Below are 15,977 nucleotides of genomic sequence, written 5' to 3'. Positions count from 1 at the left end.
ATTAAACACTAATTTCCCATTTCCCTTTCATCTCAGCCCCTGGCAACCACCATTCTTTCTGTCCTTATGACTTTGACTACTCTAGGTACCTCATGTAAGTGGGCTCACACGGTACTTGTCCTTTCGTGACTGGCTTATTTCACTTAGCATTAATGTCAAGGTTCATCCAGTGTGGTAGTATGTCTCAGAATTTCCTTCCTTTTAAAGCTAAATAATATTCCATTGTGTACATACACCATATTTTGTTTATGCATTCATCTGACAGTGGACACTTCGGTTACCTCCACCTTCTGACTGTTATGAATAGTGCTGGTATAAACGTGGGTCGTACAAGTATCTTTTCAAGTCCCTGCTTTCACTTCTTTGGGATATATACCCAGAAGTGGAATTGCTGGATCATATGGTAATTGTGTTTATTTTTTTGAGAATTTGCCATACTCAGATGACCTTATTTTTCAAGTGTGTGGGGTCTACATGTTTTGGCAGTAGAGGGCGAGGGTGAATTTCTTTGTTGCTTCCGTAAACTCCCTATGACCATTAAGCACCATGATAGAAGCATGCGTTTGATAATTCAAAGGAGGGACAGATGTTTCAAAGCAGAATCACTGTATCAGGTTTTCATGTAGTAGCTGGTATACTCGTATTTTCCTGGGCAATAGCCAATAAATCATCTGCTCTTCTGTTTCCATTTAAAAAATTACAAAATGGAGAAGATAATGCATGCTTATCTTGCAAAATCTTCAAGTTTTTCAAAAAAGTGTTGTCAAAAAATTTATAACTATATAGTTGGAAAGTCAGAATATTTATATATTATAAAATTCCTCTCATATTTTAGAGTTCATTCTAGTGTTAATGATGTAGTTTCCTTACTTATATTCTTGAATTTGAGAAGAATGTATTTTTATCAATGTAATTATGCAGTTAAAGGACATAGTAATAAAATTGGCTTATCTGCTAACTTAAAATTATATAGAACTTTAGAGCTACAGGTTGAGCCACTTTCATAACCATTAGTTGTTTATTAAAGACTTGAATGAGTCAAGAAATAGAATAAATTACACTGCTATACTGAACATAAAATAAAATCCAAATATATTTTTACTAAACTATTTTTTAATTATGAAATATTTTAGATTATGAAAAAGTGTCAAGAATAATATAGTCAACTTTTGTGAACCCAACACCCAATTTAAGAGCTAAAGTATCACCCAATACAATTGAGCTTTCTGGGTACTGTATACCCAAGATATTCAGTATTCTAAATTTGATGTTTATAATTCTTATACATTCACCTGTAGCTAAACAAAAGCTTTTAAACCCCATATAACAAACTATCTGCTGAATCATTTTTAACTGGAACTGAAATTAGGGAGTAAAATAAAAACCTGAGACATCTCACTTTTTGACATCAAGCAAAATAAAGCGTTTATCTTTGCTATTCTCTTACCTATCTTACTTCCCTGTCCAGTGCTACTCAAAAATTCCTTTTATTTTACCTAGACTTGTCTTCTCACTACTAAATTCATTTACATTTCCAACATCAATATGTAATATCCATGTAACTGTTTTGGGAATTACACTTTTCTATCTGTCCTGTTAGAAAGATTATTAAACTGCATTGGTCTATACTGGGTTGCTGCATTTGTCTTTTGCAGGATTAGCATGAGGGTATTTTGGAGTCATATTTACTAGTGATATATACTAAAATAGGAAACATACTATAAGAAAAATATATTGCATGAGAAGATTCACCTTCAGCTAGACAAGATGAATCAATAGGCTAAAATCTAACAACATGGGGATCTATAGAAAAAATAAGAAATCTTAGACTCTGTTTTAATAAATCCATTAAATAAGTACATGAAGGGAAAGCCACCATTGAACAGCGCTACATGTTGGGACTCGAGGTTTTAGAGACCATAAAGTGAATCAGTGATACGTGGCTCTCAAAATAGCTAAAATAATAGGCTGCATTAAAAATAAAAAGTATCCAGAACAAGGGAAGTGGTACTGTTGTAGTGACATCACATCTATCAATCACCTCTTGTAATTAGCTTAGGGCTATATAATAATAAATTGCAACTTACAGCAGAATTACCAGGATCATGGGAGAAATTTGAAACCATATCATATGGAAAATGGTGAAGGCTCTGGTAATACTCAGTGCTGTTGATAACAGTTTAAAAGGTAACTAATTGAGGAGTTATACAGAATAAGGATTAAATTTTGGCTCATTGTAAAACATGTTATAAATTCCATAACAAAAATGCAGCCTTGTAAGTTGTAAGTCTTCCTTTCTTAGTGCTAACACAGAACTGAATAGAGGTGTCAATGAAACTGAATAGAGGGTTGATGAAAATTCAAGGTAAAGGATGGGGCTGAATTATAGCCTCTAAGATCTTTTTCCAACTCTCAGCATCATATAGTTTTGTAAGGCTAATTCATACAGATATTAGTTAAGGAGATAGCTATGCCCCTTCAGGATCTTTCTAGTTTAATTGACAATAGTGACATAAACCTAAAAAATACCATTCTATGTTTAAAAAAGAATAAAGGATGGGGCAAGTCAAAAGAACACGGGCGTGGGCTTCCCTGGTGGCGCAGTGGTTGAGAGTCCGCCTGCCGATGCAGGGGACAAGGGTTCGTGCCCCGGTCTGGGAAGATCCCACATGCTGCGGAGTGGCTAGGCCCGTGAGTCATGGCCGCTGAGCCTGCACATCCGGAGCCTGTGCTCCACAACGGGAGAGGCCACAACAGTGAGAGGCCCGCGTACCGGGAGAAAAAAAAAAAAAATTCCTACAACAGAGTGGGCCCTCAAATATCTACTGAATAAATATCTTTAAAACACTGAAGGGCAAAAGTAGGGAAAACAGCAGAAGACCTGTATTAGAGGCAGATTTCTAACTCTGAAGTCTGTGCAAAAAATATAAGCCTTTTGAAATAAACTTTAAAAAGAAGAAAAACAAAAGAATATTTTTTAGCTACCTTAATTTTACAAATTCAGTTGCTTTAAAAAAAAACTTGAAAAATTTAAGTGTAACTCGATGACTGACTTTGGAAAGCTTTTGCAATAACCTTACACCAAAGAAAAATTTATTAAAGTACAGATTACTGGTTATTTAAAAATACATGAGAAAAGACAAACATACAAAAGCATTATCATACAACTGATTTCTAAACTCAATACTTTTGAAATACAAAACAATGATCATTACCCCCAAAAGTCAGTTTGAAACAAATTGATTTTTAAGTTGGTATTATAATTCTTTTCACTCAATTTTGCTTACAAATGTTACTAGGTTTTTCAGTTTCGCCACATATACTTTTTTTGACATGTTTATTTCTCAAAGTAGAATATAGTTATTTCTTGCAATTAATGTCAGCAACTATAGAAAGCTTCTCTTAAGTCACAAGGATTCAGTATATACGGTTGCTGCTTTGGAAATAGTTACCATTCTGAGTTATCTATACTAAGACTCATGTATTGACAGGCAAAATGTTAATGGGCAAAGTATGGAGATTGAGAGCAGGATGACTAAGAAAAGATATCTTTTACTGCAGACCTGCTAAAAAAAGACTCCATTATTTACTCTGATAGTATTGCTAGAGAAGCAGTTTCTGCCAGATCACAGGTTGGCTATGTAGTTGTCCATTTTAAATTTCCATCGCTAAAGAATGGCAGACTTCAACAATTAGATTGCTCAACCAAATCAGCAGACCTTTAAGCTACCATATACTTTAATTACGAGAAATAAATTATTTTCTTAATTAGGTTAGCAGCCTTGTATCTGGAAAGGCAGCAAAACCCACTTTGTTCCAAAATTAGAAGGCCGACTCAGAGGCTGCTTCTAAGGTGCCTAACTATCTTCTATCATCAATCAGTCATGAAGGTGGACCTTCATGAACTCAGTAACTTAATAAATGTAAAAATGAACTCATCTAATCAACACAATGTTGAGCCTGCAAAACCAAAAAAGTACATTCATAAGGTAGGAATTGGTTTGTATAAAACAAGAGGATATATATCCTCTTATATAACACAAAAGGAATATGCATGGTAATAAAAACAATCTATAATAAACTTGCAAAGAAATGATTCTGGTTTACATGTAACTCTGCTTAAACTGACCATGACTGAATGATTAAACATTTTCTTCTCTTAACATAATGCCCATTCATTATAAGCTAAGCTGGACTTAGTTTCTTATAAATCTCTTATTTCCTTGGATTTATCTACTACACCTTTACTTTATAGCCATTTAACTTATAAGCTGGGCCTGCCCAGCCTGCCTCTGAAGCCTCTCTACAGAAGGATACCAGATGCATTTAACAAAGGCATCTTCTCATAAGAATCTGCACTTCAAAACAGCAATATGAAGAACCAGCAATTGGCTCTCCAATGTAGCTACCTCTCATTTCACATTATCACAGAAACAGTGCAGTTTAGTAACCATTCCTTCCTTACAGAAAACTCAGTAGCTGTAAAAATTTTTGTTGTTTCAAAACACATTTCAATACTTATTAATTCCAAAGATCCGAACACCATGTAGCTGTGGCATTTTGGGGATTAGCACACTCAGGAGAGAAGCTGTGTTTAAGATGAAGTGAGTTGGATCATACTTCGTATAGAAACTTGCCAGAAAATATCTGTAGAAATAAAAGTTAAGAATATATATATAACATCTAAAAGTGAAATTACTTAGAATTTTTAAAATATTTAAAGGTAGGAAAAAGGCCACTGAAACATAAATACCTAAAAGCAGAACCACTTCTTTGAGCACTAAAACAAGAGCAAAAGTTTTAGTTTGGGGGCCTAAATTAATTTTATTTGGGATTTAAACATTTGTTTAATGGAGGCATATATGCACATTTTGCTTTTCTGCAATCGTGTTAAATGTATTTAATGCAAGACAGTTACTATAGTCTTTAACGTAGAAGGCTTTCAAACTAGGGGTCATGTGCTTCCTGAAACTTCAGGTGTAGTTTTGTATCTATGTGTATATATCTGAAGAGAAAGTCCAGATTCAAAGCATCCATCATATTCTCAAACGGTTTTGTGACCCACCAAAAGGTTAAAAACTACTGCTGTAAAGTTGTGAAAAATGGGTGTTAGTGCATTAGTAGAGTTTAGCATCTTTGAAAGAAAACAAATACTTGACTGCCCTTTTGATGTTCTCATTTCCATACTGAAGTTAACAGGTATATAACCAGTATAACGGGAAACTTGAGAGACACTATTGTAAAATTCCAGCTGTTTTGCTATAACTGAACATATGTATATATATATTCAAAGACATCCAATATCCGAGAATTTGTTTTAAGAAGCCTAAGCCACCTTTAAGACCACAGATCATCGAGTCAGAATGCCTAGTTTGACCCAAGGGTACATCAAAATGAAGACACATCATGAGGCCACTAAAAGAGTATCCTAAAACATCATACCTTACTTGATGATAACTAAGAAGTTACTATGCACAAGGGTGTTTGTCTAATTAGTACTTTTAGAGTACACAGAAAAGTATTTTAATAGTGTTTCCTCTAAAGGAGTGATAAATATCTTGTGTAATATGGTTAGAAAAGAACAGCTATTTTCCAAGTACAACTAAAAACATCAGAGAGCTGTACACATTATTTTCAGAACCATCTAAATTGAGAAATTCTATACTCTTCCACCTGTTTCACAAACTATAGTCAGAAAATTCATTCTTGAGAATAAACCATATTCCTCAATCCTTACTTTAAATCCTGTCTTCCTGCTTTCATATACTTGAAGACTGTTCATACTTCCTTAACTGAACAATATAGGATACCATTTACATTCAGTAAGCTCATTTAATTTCTCATCATCATTACAGGTTTAATCTGTAATCTGATATGTTAGAAATAATAAATCTTCTTGGAATGGCTTCTCCTCCTCATAGCATATGTCTCCTTTATGTCTTTTAATAAAAACTGATTGTGTGTGTGGATCATATGAAAATTACTTGACTCTTACAAAAACCTACACAACCCTCCAAGGGGATGCAAAACCCAGGTAGGAATCAGTGTGGTAGCATTTATCTGCCAAAGGGTATACTAGAAAGAGACCTGTATTAGAAGCTAGAAGTTTAGGGTTTAACCTGGGCTATTGATTCCAACTAGCTACAAGATCTGGATGAAGATGATGCATTTGAATCTGTTTATCTAAAAACCCGGGATAATATTACTCATCCTACCTACCTGACAAATGATCAAATAAGAAAATGTAAATGCACTCTGAAAAATATCAATGCTACACAGATGGCTTTAATGCTGTTTCCTCAGTTATATAAGGAATTTAATCACAGAATATTTAAAATCATACCTGTTGGTCAAAAGTACACTTTAAGAAATATGGGTGTTGTACACAGGTACCTCTTAGTTAGGCTTTTAAGTGATAGCCTTTTAAGTGATATCACCTTTTTTTGTGATAGCTTCTATTGAAAATTCAGCATATGTCAGGCTTTTTACATGTGCAGTTGACCCTTGAACAATGAGGGTTTGAACTACACAGGTCCACTTACAGATGGATATTTTTCAATAGTAAATACCACAGTACTACATGATCCACAGTTACTACACAATCCGCAGTTAGTTGAATCCGAGGATGTGGAAATGGGGATACAGAAGGCTGACTATGTAAGTTATACTTGGATTTTTAACTGCACAGAGGGCGGGTGCCTATAACCCCCACATTGTTCAAGGCTTAACTGTATTATAATGCAATCCTAAACATTTTATAGATGAGGAAACTGAAACTTTCAATAATATGGCCAAAAGTCACATAGCTAGAGAGTAGTAGAGCTAAAATACAAATTTAGGGCTGTTTGAATAACCATTATTCTTGTTATTGCATTAATCTTTGTTAGGCCATACAAATAATTTTTCTTTTGACATGAATTTTATGTGGGACTAAAACAATTAAAAACTTAAAAAATTTCCTCCCAAGTGCTATAAATATAAGGAAAAAGAAATCTACCACTTTATGATTACTTTATTCTTTTCATTTGAAAATGTCTTCCCTAACTTAAACACCTGTCTAAAACCTACCCTAAGTCCTAGTTTAAGGAATTCTAATGCCTCCAAGAAGTCTTTCCAGCTGCTGCAGACTGTACTGATTCTATAATGGATATATAAATCTATGTCTATATCTATATATATAGAGAGAGATATATCTATATATATGTATCTCCTTTGTGGTATCGAGTGTTTGATTAGGATATATGCGAAACATCCATTATATGAAAGCAACTGAGTGTGGAATTCAAAGCAATCTATGTACTTATAAATTCTTTGCAGAAATAAACATAATAATAGAGAAATAATACAAAGTGACAATAAATAAGGGATATATAACAACTGCTATGGATTTCAAAGCAGAGCATTATCATTGAAGGCTGGTTGCTAAGGAAAAGACCTCACTGGTAAGGTCACAATTTAAATCTTGAAAGAAAAATAAGACAGATAAATTAAGAAAGGAGAAGACATTTCAGGTGGGAAAATGACTTGAACAAAGGCATAGAAATAGGACTATACATGAAGTATTTAAGAAATGCTGCTTAGAAGAGTGTGACCAGGTAGGAGTTGGGTGAGGGTAAAATAGTCACATAAAGGAAAAATGAGGTAGGAACCATTTTGTGGAGGACCCTGAATATCAGGTAATAGGAGGAAATTACATGCCATATATAAGGTTAGATGTTTTACAGATAGGTATTATCTCATTTATTTCTTACAGCATCAGATTGAGTTAGGTACCATTGGCTAGAATTTTATTTATGAGCAAACCAAGCAGGCTGAGTGATAGGTACAGGATTCAGCCCGGGTCTGTCCTACAATGAAAGCCTAATCTCTCTTTTCTCTAAACCATACTGTCTCTCCCAAGGAGTTGGAACATCCAGATGTGGCAGGTGGTCAATGAAATTCATCTGAAATCATCCAAATCCTTGTTTATGGAGATTAATCTGATAGTAGAATACAGAACAAGACTATGTGTTTAGTATTCTTGCAAGCAGCTTAAAGACATGAACTAGAATATATTTAACTTGTATTCTAGAATGTCTTGTCATACTGATAAACATGTAAGGTTGTCTCCATATATATTTGACTGAAGTGAAAACTGGTTTATTACCAGCTTGTTAAAAATTTTGCCTGTATTTTATAATCTCTATGAAGTAGCAATTTACTGATACAGGTTTTCAACAAAATATTCTGTTTCTATTTCAAATTTAATCTAATAAAAGGATGGCTTCCTCTCATCCAATCCTCCTCATACCTGAAAATTTCCACCACTTACAGAATTATTGGAGAAATTGTGAAAAACTTCCGTGAAGATGTAAACTGTACTCCATAGTCCAGTTGTTCCCAATGAGTTAGGAGCCTCGCTTTACCCTGGTCAGGAGTTTCAAATGGTGTTCCTTTTACTGCATGCAAAAATACATACATCCCCTGGAAAACAAGCAAGGGGTTATATAATAAATATCAAATACAAAATTAGTATTTGCCAGTTAGCATTAAGACAGTTGCAGACTGTGACAGAGAGCGTGATTAACTTGACAGCTCAAGTTTTAAGATTTCATATTGTGAAAGACTGGCCGGTTTCTTCAGAGTAAAACAAAACTTCCAGGGGCTTACATGCAAATATTATTTGCTGAAAACCACTCTAAGTCAACTAAAAGTAACCTGTTTTCATCTCCTATTAAATTGAAAAGAAATGAAAAGTACCATCAGGGTAGCTTTGCATCATTACATTTAGATTTTCTAACACATTTCCTGTTGGGAGATAGAATTACCTTTTCTCCAATGTGTAGGAAAGTTTAGAGTGTCATATTAGTAAATCTGATGATACTTATAAAATGATAAAAACATACAAGTTGGAAAATAATAATAAACAAAATCTCTGTATCGGGGAAAATTGTTTTGAAAATATTTAATATTAGGACTGTTTTTGTCTCAATAGTTCTTTTCCAAAGCAACAAAGATGGTTTGATGTAGTAAGTATAATGTTCAACACAATTTACTTTTAAAATCACCACTGTACCTCAATAGTGTCTTTTGAAGTTAGTTTTTAAAAATCAAAGTAAAAAACATTACTAAAAGCCATTCTGTCCAGCGATATGTTTAAGCATCTAATTTTGTGGTTAATTAGGGGAAAAAAACCAATGTATACTAGATGTGGTTTACTTGAGATGCCCATTTAGATTGATAGTTAATGCTTCATTGCAGGATCACTGTCTGAGGCACTGGTAACAGAATAAAGCCTATATATGGTCATGAAACAGCTTTACTTATTAAAGTCATGATGTGATATCATTTTTTTTACTTCAACTTTTAATAAATATATGAAAAAAATAGAAATATTAGTGATTTGAAATTTTACATTATTCTACTAGGTTAAGAGAGCCCTTCTTTTCAAAGTTTAGTCTGTCTGCTTCCTAGTTATTCCATTAGGCAATTTAAAAGTTGTTTACCTACAGTAACACTTAAGCAACAGAGGAATGGATTCATGTTCAATTGGATATAACTCTACAAACATTTAATAAGTGGCTAATATGTACAGGACACAGGACCTATATGCATATATGAAATTGAACAAGACATGTCCAATGCCTTGAAAAAGTTCAATCTTCTAAGAGATGGTAAGAAAAAAAAAAGATATGCATAAACAACTACAATGTAGGGCAGAAATTACTATCAAAGGTACAATCAAAGTACTCAGGAAATGCAGAGGAGGGAAAGGTTCCTTGTTGCTGAGGCTAAAGCCTTGATGGTTCCTTGTCACCTACCTCAGTCTTGAAGGTTCAGCTCAAATGATAACTCCTTAGTGAAGCCCTTCTCATTAGCAATAATTAACCTGTTGCCTATGTACATATATATAATTTTGTTGAAAAGACTTTACTATAGGACAACATATTGTCTTAAAGTTGTTTACATAATGTTTGTTTTCCCATTAGCCTGACTACCTCAGGAACAAGGGCTCATACAAAGCAAGTAGTAGATATTAAGCCAAGATGACATTAAGCCAAGGAATGTTTATTGTTTAAGCACAAGAAACCATTTTCACATGGGTTTTAAAAGAGACTATGAAACAGAAATTGTATGCTTTCAAATTCTCAAGAGAATGTGACCCAAAAAAGTTAAGAATCTCTACTCTAGACCATACATGTGTTAGAATTATCAAAGAGAAAGAAGAACAGTCCTCTAATTATTTACTTCAAACCACATACACTCACCAGTGTTCAGAATATAATATTCAAATAGTTTATGTATTCTTTTTAATGAGTAAGAATAAAATCTTATCTAACCATTTATCTTCTACTCCATTTTTATTTTTAATAGTTTTTCTATAAAATTTTAGTGATGGATGATTTATACCCACATTAAAAGAATTAGGGAAAAAAAGTATATATAGCTCATAGTTAGCCCTTAACAAATATTTATTGGCTCAAAATGAAGAGAATTCTCTTTCATTTTAAAAGCTAGGATAAGAATTTTGTGAAGTATTAAAACTTCTAAGAGTGAACTGTAGCACTGAGTAAAAACAATTGCTGTAGGTTTCTACTATATGGTTCAGAAAGACAGAGACCATGTTTTTTCTTTTTTCCCATATTTGGTCTATTTTCCCATGTTTAAAAGCATGCAGTATGTATTTCACATTTTTAATTGGTTTAATGTAGGCTTACTTCAAAAGAAATTTACATTTGGCATCATGTAATTGCCACATCTATGGCTGGTTAGTCAGGTTTTTAGTGGAGGACTAAGAAGTCAGAAGTTTGCTTCCCTACTTGTTCTCATTTCCTGTCCTTTGTCCATGGCCATATACTGTGCCTCAGTCTCAGTCAACCAACTGAAAACATGAAGGGAGGAGATGACTTCTAAAGTACATTTAATACATGTGCCACTGGAGAAGGGAAAATTATGTGAGAACAGACTAATTTATTCAGCAAACATTTAAATAGGTCTTTAGAGATAAAAACAAAAGAAAGATAAACTGCTAATTATAAAAGGATAATAAATTCATGAAAAAAATGCAGCATGGGACTTTTGTAGCTTCCTAGAAGAGGTGACACTTGAGTAGTTTTCCTGGAGAAACAGGAATTAGCCAGGCAGAGTAGGAAGGAGGAAGAGGTATTAAAATAGTGGAAGAAGAGCCTAAGCCAAAGCAAAAAGGTGAGAGAAGACGATTTTCATTATTGTAGAGCACAGCTTGTGTTTGGAGAGATGTTAAGATTGGGTCTCTTTCTTGCCTCTGTAGTATTATCAACTGGTCTTGTATGCCACACAAAGAACTTGGCATTTTACTATGAATGTAACAAGGAATCACTGAAGGACTTAAGAGTGTGACCTGAACAAACATGAATTTCAAAAATATCACCCTGCCAAATTGGAATGAAGGAAAGTAGAGTAGAGAAGCGTCAAAGAGACCACTTGATCTACTGGTGTAATCTACCTGAGGGGAAAGAAGAGCATGAAATTATAGCAATGCCCATAAGGATCAAGTTGAAGACAGTAAAGCAGTAGAATAGACAAGGCTTTGACTAAATGGATGTGGAATATAAAGGAAAAGGAGTTACCCTAAGTCTAGGGTGACTATATATACTAGTTTGCCGTGGGTGGTCCTGATTTACACTTACTCTCTTGGAGTAGTTATTACTAGAGCTCTCTTTTACTCTCAAAACAGTCTCTGTTTGGATAATACATTATATTAATCACTTTACCTCTGACATTCAGCTGTGTGGCTTGGCTTACTGGGCAGATAGTGGTACCTTTAGATTAGATTAGGAACAAAATCCAGGAACAGATTGTGGTGGGTGGTAAGGGATATATCAGGAATGAATTCAATTTATACTTGTTTGGTTTAAGGTGCAAGGTGATCTGGCAATATTAATATGGTCATCATCATTTAACAGGTAGAAACTGAAAATACAGATAGATGAAGTAACCTAGATAAAATATATATCATAAGAAGAGATGAAGAAAAGAACCTTGAGGGCTTCTCTGGTGGCGCAGTGGTTGAAAGTCTGCCTGCTGATGCAGGGGACAAGGGTTCGTGCCCCGGTCCGGGAAGATCCCACATGCCACGGAGCGGCTAGGCCCGTGAGCCATGGCCGCTGAGCCTGCGCTTCCGGAGCCTGTGCTCCACAACGGGAGAGCCACAACAGTGAGAGGCCCGTGTACCGCAAAAAAAAAAAAAGAACCTTGACAACAGCAATATTTAAGAGAGGAAAAGAGAAAACTGTGCAAGAGGAAATAGTAAAGGAAAGATCAGAAATATATCTAGGAAAAAGCAATCCCATGGAAGCCAAAGGAAAAGAATTCCAATAAAAGGGATATGATTAGTGTCAAATATTTCAGAGAAGTCACTATTTAAAAACAGTGTTTTTAAACACTTCCTTCCAAAGTCTATCACATAAAATGGACTAAAGGGACATTCACTGATCTCTACCACATCATCTTTGTCATCCTCCAGTCAACTTCAAATGCTTTCCAGAAGATATAAATAATATCAATTTTTTAAAAACCTATTTCTCCTACATTTTTCTGTCTTAAAGTTCTAAGCTCTTCATTTTGGTTAGATCTTTAAACAAATATATAGTTAATCTGGATTCAATTAAAAGTCTCAATTAACCAGATTTCTCCCCTTTCATTCTACTTTAATAGGCTGTTAAAGACAAGAAAAGTCACTATCATGTTTTGTTTTGTTTTGTTTTTAAACAGGCAATTTCCAGGGCTGCATAATATGGTCAGTAGAGTCAATCTAACCTCTGGTACTTTGTAGAGCTATCATATAATACAAAAGAGCAATAGTCAACAGGAAGAATCTAAGGCACCATAAGTTTCTGAATCATATAAGGTATGATTAAGCTCAAAATTTCTGTACTGAAATAGAAAAGTATATATATACAATTTAGAAAGGATTTAAGCCAAAGATGTTCATTAGACTCCAGTTAACCAAAAAACACAATTACTTCCTCTGATACATTTTGGTTAATCAATATATTATAGTGGCCTGAATTACAGTGTCTTATAATTTTTGCTAAAATGCCCTACTTTTTTTCAGATTTTACAAAACCAACAGGAGAAAAAAATGTCTTACTTACAAATAGGGTCCAATGTTTAAATATAAAGTGATAGGAAAAATATAATCTTATTCCAGGTAAGAATTCTTCAAAATTGTCATATATACTAAAAATCACTGAACTGTACACTTTAAATGGGTGAATTTTATATCTCAATCAAACTGTTTAAAAAAACTGAGTCATGTGTTTTTCTTCTTTGTAACATAAAACTTTAAGCTTTTTAAAAAACTGTGTTTAAATACACTAACATAACATGGACCATTTAGCCACTCTTAAGCGTACAGTTCATAGTATTCAGTGCATTCACGATGTTACACAACCATCACCACCATCCATCTCCACAACTCTTTTCGTCTTGCAAAACAGTACCTTCCCATTGCTGCCTTGCCCAGTCTCTGTAAAACCATTAAACCTTAAGTGTTCAGTATAAGGTGAAATTCTTACCAGATTATGTATAACATTTGTTAAGGTCCAGGCAACAGGAACACTGAAGAAGGGAATACTGAGTAAAACGATATGAAGCAAGCCAACTCCCAAAGCATATGTCAGCCACATACCCCGGCTGTTCATTACACGGGTATTTGGATTCACCTCACTGTGGGCAACTCCAACATTCATGTTTGCGCTGTAGGAAGGCAATGGGATGAATCAACACTGATATAACTGGAAATCTAAATATTCCTAATTCTGACATGACAAAATAAGTGTTACTGGGATTATTTTTTTACCTCATCATTCTGAAATAGAACAAACAGACCCTCCAAAATATGCTACTTGCAGATGCTGACGAGGGCAGTAAATAATTCTTAACATCTAACTCCCCAGTAAGACAAGCAAGACTTATTTTTATGCTGCTTGTTGAAAAAATAAACAGTTAAAATGCCTTTCCTAAAGCTTGTCTTCAAGCATGTTTGTTTTACTAAATGAAGTAATGGGCAGGAAAACGCAAACTGAAAGAGAAAACCTACATTTTCTTAAGAGAAGTGAAAACTCAGGAGGTAAATTTACCAACAGAATAATATATTAAAAAGCACAGCTGACCTAACCAGTCTGTTCTGAGTAGCCAGACTTACATTTAATGTAGTGAGTGTTGTGTCCATAAAGAGTGGTCAGAGTTCAAATCACTCCTTTATGAGTACTGAAGCTGCGAGGAACATAATGAGGTGGAAATTTTACATGGTCAAGGGATAAGGTTTGTTTCTCAACCTAGTGATACAATTAGGTTTAAACAAGGAGTCTTTCTTCTGCGTATTTTAACTCTAGTCACCTTCCCTAAAACTTTGGTTTTCTCTCATTCTTTCCTTCCTTCTTCCCCTCCCTCCCTTCTTCCTTTCTTTCTGAGATTGGGGGTGGGGGGAGCAGAGCTACATTATATTTCAAACAGCTCTGATTTAAAAATATATAAACACTTTCTATTACAGAGTTGGCCCTGAGAGAGGAATTTCTCCGAACCCCGTCCATCAAGTGTTCCGGAGTACAATGGCCCTTCTCCCTCCAAAAATCTATAGGCTTACGGTGATGAAAGTTGGTTGCACTGAAACAAAGCAAAAGCCTCAGATTTAAATGTGTAAAAAGTCCCTCCAATCCAAACATCCACTGTGCATGTTTCATTCTTTTTATACGCTATAAGTTATACTTAGAACGTGCCTCCACTCAAGATGCCTTTCCCATTTTCGACAGGATAGGAAAAAAAAAAAAAAGCTCGAAAGTAGGTTTAAAATTTACATCTGAGCTGGAAGGCAAAGACTGACTCTATCCCAGGCCAGAAAACCCTTCCACGGAGTCTGCCACGCCACTTCAGGACTGGCAAACAATGACTTCAGAGAGCGAAGAGCCTCTCGGCTCTGCCCTCGCGATGCCGGGCGACCCACAGCGACGCCCCCCCCCCCCCACCGCTGCCATCACCGGCAGCCTTCCCCGGCGGCCGGAGCTCCCAGCTACTGGAAGCTCAGCAAAAGCCGCCGCTGCTATGGCCACAGTGCCCCTCGCCCCGCCCCTTTCTTCTCGGAGCTGCACATCCCGTCAGGGCCAGGACGCGACGACGGGGATTCGGGGGGCAAGCCTTGGGGGCCACTTGGCCCGCACGTCCTGACAGGGCGCCGCGGACGGAGCAGGAGTCCACTCTTTCCCTTCAAGCCAACCCGGGCCCGCCAGCAGCTCCCCACTGCCCGGGCAGCAGCACAGTCCCGGCGGCCGTTCGTGCCCACTCACCCGCCGCCCCACTCCCGGCGGCTGGCCCGGAGCAGTATCAGCTCCGCTGTGGCTGCAGTGCCGACAGCTGCGCCTCCTCAGGCAGAACGCGAGTGGTCAGCCCCAGCCCGGCGCGGCGCGGCGCGGCGCGGCGCAGCTTGCGGAAGCTTTCAGGGCGGAACGCGCTGCCAGGGCATTGGCTGAGGACGGCGCCAATCACACGTTCGCCGGGCAGGGCGGGATTAAGGGCGGTGTGCTCGGTGCCTGCCCCGCCCCGCGTACGTTGTGGGTGAGTCGGGGATCCGCCAGGCCGGGCCTGGGCTCTGGGTGGCACGCTGGCTGGTCTGCTAGTGGATTGTTGTTGCCCACCTCGCGCGAGCAAGAAGGTAGTGTCGTGTGGCTAAGGGGTATTCATTCTTATATCGTAAGCTCGAGAGCCTCCTCCCCTCCACTTGTCCCGGTCGGGGCGGGAGCGCCGGCGGCCGCAGTGGGCGCCCCTCCCCCCCCTCGCGGGGCGGGAAGCGGACGAAGCCCGGCTCGCGAGCGCGCACACCTGGAGAGCGGTCTCCCAGCAGGTGTGGGCTGCTTAATGTCTGATTTGGACTTCCCTGACTAAATGGTGTTTAGGCCTTTGTTGCAGCCCATTCCTCAGATCCTTCTGGGTGCAGATCTTAAAAGTTGTTGTTTGCCAGG

General features: G+C 36.8%; 2 protein-coding genes across 9 annotated transcripts in view; one reads left to right on the top strand and one right to left on the bottom strand.

The window, feature by feature from the left end:
• Positions 1–3,071: 3,071 nt before the first annotated feature.
• On the bottom strand, positions 3,072–15,439 carry ORMDL1 (ORMDL sphingolipid biosynthesis regulator 1). Of its 2 annotated transcripts, XM_030847695.2 has the most exons (5): positions 15,306–15,439; positions 14,168–14,238; positions 13,539–13,719; positions 8,312–8,463; positions 3,072–4,647 (listed from the first exon to the last, which is right to left on the bottom strand). In XM_030847695.2, exons 3-5 carry the CDS (start codon positions 13,710–13,712, stop codon positions 4,512–4,514), a joined length of 462 nt encoding a protein of 153 aa, XP_030703555.1. In that variant the 5' UTR covers positions 13,713–13,719; positions 14,168–14,238; positions 15,306–15,439; the 3' UTR covers positions 3,072–4,511. The 2 variants fall into 2 exon arrangements, with proteins under 2 accessions (XP_030703555.1, XP_030703556.1); XM_030847696.2 differs by lacking the exon at positions 14,168–14,238.
• Positions 15,440–15,535: 96 nt separating this feature from the next.
• Positions 15,536–15,977, top strand: part of PMS1 (PMS1 homolog 1, mismatch repair system component) — a 98,447-nt gene continuing 98,005 nt past the window's right edge. For 5 of the 7 annotated variants that reach the window (XR_009564585.1, XM_060302147.1, XM_030847686.2 and 2 more), the window contains exon 1: positions 15,551–15,670. The gene's annotated coding sequence lies outside the window, so the exon portion shown is untranslated. Of the gene's footprint in view, positions 15,671–15,977 lie in introns of all 7 variants that reach the window. The other 2 variants (XM_060302146.2, XM_030847687.3) reach the window with 2 other exon arrangements.

Source organism: Globicephala melas, chromosome 7 (assembly GCF_963455315.2).
Source record: "Globicephala melas chromosome 7, mGloMel1.2, whole genome shotgun sequence".
Lineage (NCBI taxonomy): Eukaryota > Metazoa > Chordata > Mammalia > Artiodactyla > Delphinidae > Globicephala > Globicephala melas.
Note: the sequence above shows the minus strand (reverse complement) of the source record. Positions and strands in the feature narration are given on the sequence as shown.

What these genes read in the sequence shown, in the direction of transcription:
- ORMDL1 (XM_030847695.2), bottom strand. Translation starts at nt 13,712, where the DNA reads ATGAATGTTGGAGTTGCCCACAGTGAGGTGAATCCAAATACCCGTGTA. An exon ending in CAAATGTTATACATAATCTG is followed by an intron (nt 8,464 to 13,538) that starts GTAAGAATTTCA and finishes CTTGTTTTCCAG; the next exon opens with GGGATGTATGTATTTTTGCA. An exon ending in ACAATTTCTCCAATAATTCT is followed by an intron (nt 4,648 to 8,311) that starts GTAAGTGGTGGA and finishes TTATTTCTACAG; the next exon opens with ATATTTTCTGGCAAGTTTCT.